General features: G+C 62.8%; 1 protein-coding gene across 1 annotated transcript in view; it reads right to left on the bottom strand.

Moving 5' to 3' along the window:
* Nucleotides 1-805: 805 nt before the first annotated feature.
* Nucleotides 806-3,343, bottom strand: part of NOTCH1 (notch 1) — a 42,465-nt gene continuing 39,927 nt past the window's right edge. The window contains exon 34 of the mRNA XM_006900570.1: nt 806-2,212. Within this exon, the coding sequence (XP_006900632.1) occupies nt 806-2,212 (1,407 nt within the window). The remainder of the gene's footprint in view (nt 2,213-3,343) is intronic.

The following is a 3,343-nucleotide window of genomic DNA, read 5'->3' as shown; positions in this document are numbered from 1 at the left end:
AGATCGGCCAGCAGTCTTTCCCCCCAGAAATGGGTGGGATGCCTCATGTGGGTGCAAGGAAGGCTCCCCTACTTCTCCCACTACACAGGCCAGGCAGGAGCTCTCCAAAGAAACGAGAGCTTGGAAGACCCAGTGGACGATGACACGATCCTGAGCCCCAAACGAAGATTCACACTGGTCCCCTGACCACACTCTCGGTGTACCCCAAGAAAGTATCTTCAAAGCAGTCTACAGACTCATTTAAAGGTAGGCCTCACCACATCGCTCCACTCAGCCTGCCCATCTCAGGTGCACAGGAGTCCGCGGGGCACAGGTGCAGAGGGGGATGGCCTCTGTGACCCCTCTGGCAGGGCCTGGCTCCAGCACGGGCAGGGTCTGGAGACCTGAAAGCTCTGTGGACAGAGCTCGTTTGGACTTCCCCTCCTCCTACAGCATTGCTTTTTGGATCTTGGAAAGGACATCAATAAATAAATGGCATTTCTAAATCACAAGGCTCTGTTTATCTTACAAGGACACACAGCATCTCTGTCTCAGCTACAGCGAGGGTGCTGAGAACAGGCCTATTTCTCTGAAGCTGGCCGCAGCTCCTACCTGGTGTTTAGAGAACAGCACGTATAAATAAAAGGTGTGTCTCCCTGTCAAACAAAGTACATAAATAAATACTAAAAAATAAAGTAAAAATCCAGGTCCGCTTGTGTCATATAAAAACGGGTTTCCAGAAGGATCGGCTGGGCTGGGCCGGCCTTCGGCACCCATGCCTAGGTTGGCAGGCTTGGGAAGATAGATGGCAGAAGTCCTGTGGTGTTTACTTGAAGGCCTCCGGGATGTGGGCAATCTGGGACTGCAGGCTGGTGGGTGGGCTGGAGATGCCCTCCGACCAGTCAGAGATGTTGGAATGTGGCGAGGAGCTGGACCACTGGTCCGGGGACTCAGGCGACGGCGTGAGGAAGGGGTGCTCCGGCACCTGCAGCTGGTGGCTGGGCGTGTTGTCGACAGGTGAGGAGTAGCTGTGCTGTGATGGGGGTGTCAGGAACTGGGCGGTGGTCAGGGGCGGTGCCAGCGTGGGCGGTAGCGCTGTGGGCAGGCCCTGGCTCTCTGAGGGCAGGACAGTATGCACAGCCAGCCCCGCGGGGCCCAGCGCCTGCACCTCCGGCTGGCTCGACTCTCCGCCCAGGAAGCCGCGGCCGCTGTGGCTGCTGGATGCGGGGCCCACCCCGAGGTTCGGTGGGGCCTGCAGGTTCTGTGGCGGCTGGACCTGCTGCAGTGGCTGGGCCGGCAGCAGGTGAGGCTGGGCGGGCAGCCTGGAGGAAGGCAGGCCTGGGTAGCTTGCCATCGGGGGCAGAGGCCCGGGGGGCAGGCCACTGTGCAGCTGACCCAGGCTGCTGTGTGGGAGGCCAGGTGCCTGTGGGGTCAGGGTGGCACGCAGCGGGGTGTACTGGCTGGGCGCCCGGCCGTTCTGCAGCCGTGACAGCCACTCGCACTGACCCAGGCTGGCAGTCCCCCCCACGGCCAGGTTCACCACGCCCCCGCCGGTGCCCAAGGCCGCGCTGCCGCTGCTGGAGGCCACAGGCAGGTGCGAGAGGCGGGGCGGGCCCTCGAAGGGCAGCCGGCTGCCTCCACCCAGCACCATCTCTGGCTTGGCCGCCATGCCCAGGTGCGTGAGGCCCAGGTGGGCGTCGGGCATGCCCGGCAGGTGGCTGAGCGGTAGGGATGGTGACTGCTGGAATGGGGAGGGCAGCAGGGGCGGGGAGGCCACGTCCGACAGGTAGCCATGTGGCGACTCAAGCGAGTCCACGGGAGACAGCACGCTGGCGCCGTCCAGCAGGCAGCCCTTCCCCTCTTGTGACCGCTTCCTCCGTGCCTTTAGCTCTTTGGCCTCCTTGCCGCCGCAGGCCAGGCCCTTGGCGCTGGGCTTGCGGGCCTTCTTGCCCTGCAGGGCCGGCTTCAGGTTGCCCAGGTAGCCATTCGGGGAGCAGAGCGGGGGCGACAGGGTGGGTGGGCCTCCAGGGCCCGCACCAGGCAGCGGCGGGCTGCGTGCCACGTTGTGCTCGTCCAGGAGACGCACGATGTCATGGTGGACCCGCTCCTGGGCGATGTCCCTCGGCAGGCGGTCCATGTGGTCTGTGATGTCTCGGTTGGCAAAGTGGTCCAGCAGTACCTTGGCTGTCTCGTAACTGCCCTCGCGGGCGGCCAGGAACAGGGGTGTCTCCTCCTGCAGGTGGAGATAGTGAGGTGGCTGCATGGACAGTACCCTGCTCAAAGTTCCTTGTCACATGGTCAGCCCCGTTCTGACCCCCCTGGATCCCTACAGAGTACATCCTTAGCTCCAGCCAACCTCTCATCACGTGCCAGCAGGCCTTGGGGGTCTGGGATGGGACATCAACAGACCTTGACTTTCTGTGACCCTACTCAGAACCTGACAAAGCCACAGGCTCTCTTCTGACTAAAAACACCCACAAAAATGGCTGTAGCAACTCCAGGTATGTGGGGACAGTCCCAGAGACGGCCCTGTCCAGACAGGCCCCGTTGTCCTCCCTATTCAGTCCTTCCAAGTTGGCTTTACTCTGAGTGGCTATGCTACAGGTCGCTCTGAGACCACTGCCCAGCTGGCACACACACACGGCTTGGCCAGGTCTGAGCCCTGGGGCTGGCCCTACTGAGTGGTGGCTCTCGGTTCAGCTCCTCCTGTGACGGGGGGACCTGTCATCTGGCAGGACGCTGAGGGGCTGGGAAAACACTGGGGGACGCGGGCTCTCAGCATCACTGGTCCCTTTTAGGGTGAGTGAGCTCCTGACTGACACACATGAGGTCCATGCCCCTGTCCCCACACCCCAGGTGCCTGTGGTGAGCACAGGGCTGCAAAAGCTTCCAGACAGGCGGGGCTCACTGTGGGAGAACAGGGCTCTGTATACACAGCCTGACTCCTGTGTTGGGAAAGGGACCCCTCACATACACGGTGTCCCAGCACTGCCTGCCCCTGGACAGCTGAGGGGCAGCGTGAGGTCGGCAATGGCTCGAGTCACAGGTCTGCCTACATGAGATGGGCTGGCCCACGCCTGCCCTGTGTACGCCTGTGGTCACTGTGGCCGATGGACAGGGAGGGCCCTGGTCTCCTGCAATTGGAGGCCAGGCACTGGGGTCAGCTGGTAGCGGTTTTACAGCCAGAGGCTGGCCCAGCTGCTCCCCGCCACCTCTCCCCAGGTGGAACGATACCACTGCTGTGTGATCTTGGTCTCTTAGACCCTGGGGCCTGGCCCTCAACTCTGTGACTTGGCCCCTGGCCCTGGCCCACCCCGCCCCCGGCTCACCTTGGCCCACCGTGTCCCCGGCCCCCCCTTCCCCC

The sequence above is a fragment of the Elephantulus edwardii genome, unplaced genomic scaffold, assembly GCF_000299155.1.
Source record: "Elephantulus edwardii isolate Elephantulus edwardi_28Jun2011 unplaced genomic scaffold, EleEdw1.0 scaffold00289, whole genome shotgun sequence".
In the NCBI taxonomy this organism is placed as follows: domain Eukaryota; kingdom Metazoa; phylum Chordata; class Mammalia; order Macroscelidea; family Macroscelididae; genus Elephantulus; species Elephantulus edwardii.
Note: the sequence above shows the minus strand (reverse complement) of the source record. Positions and strands in the feature narration are given on the sequence as shown.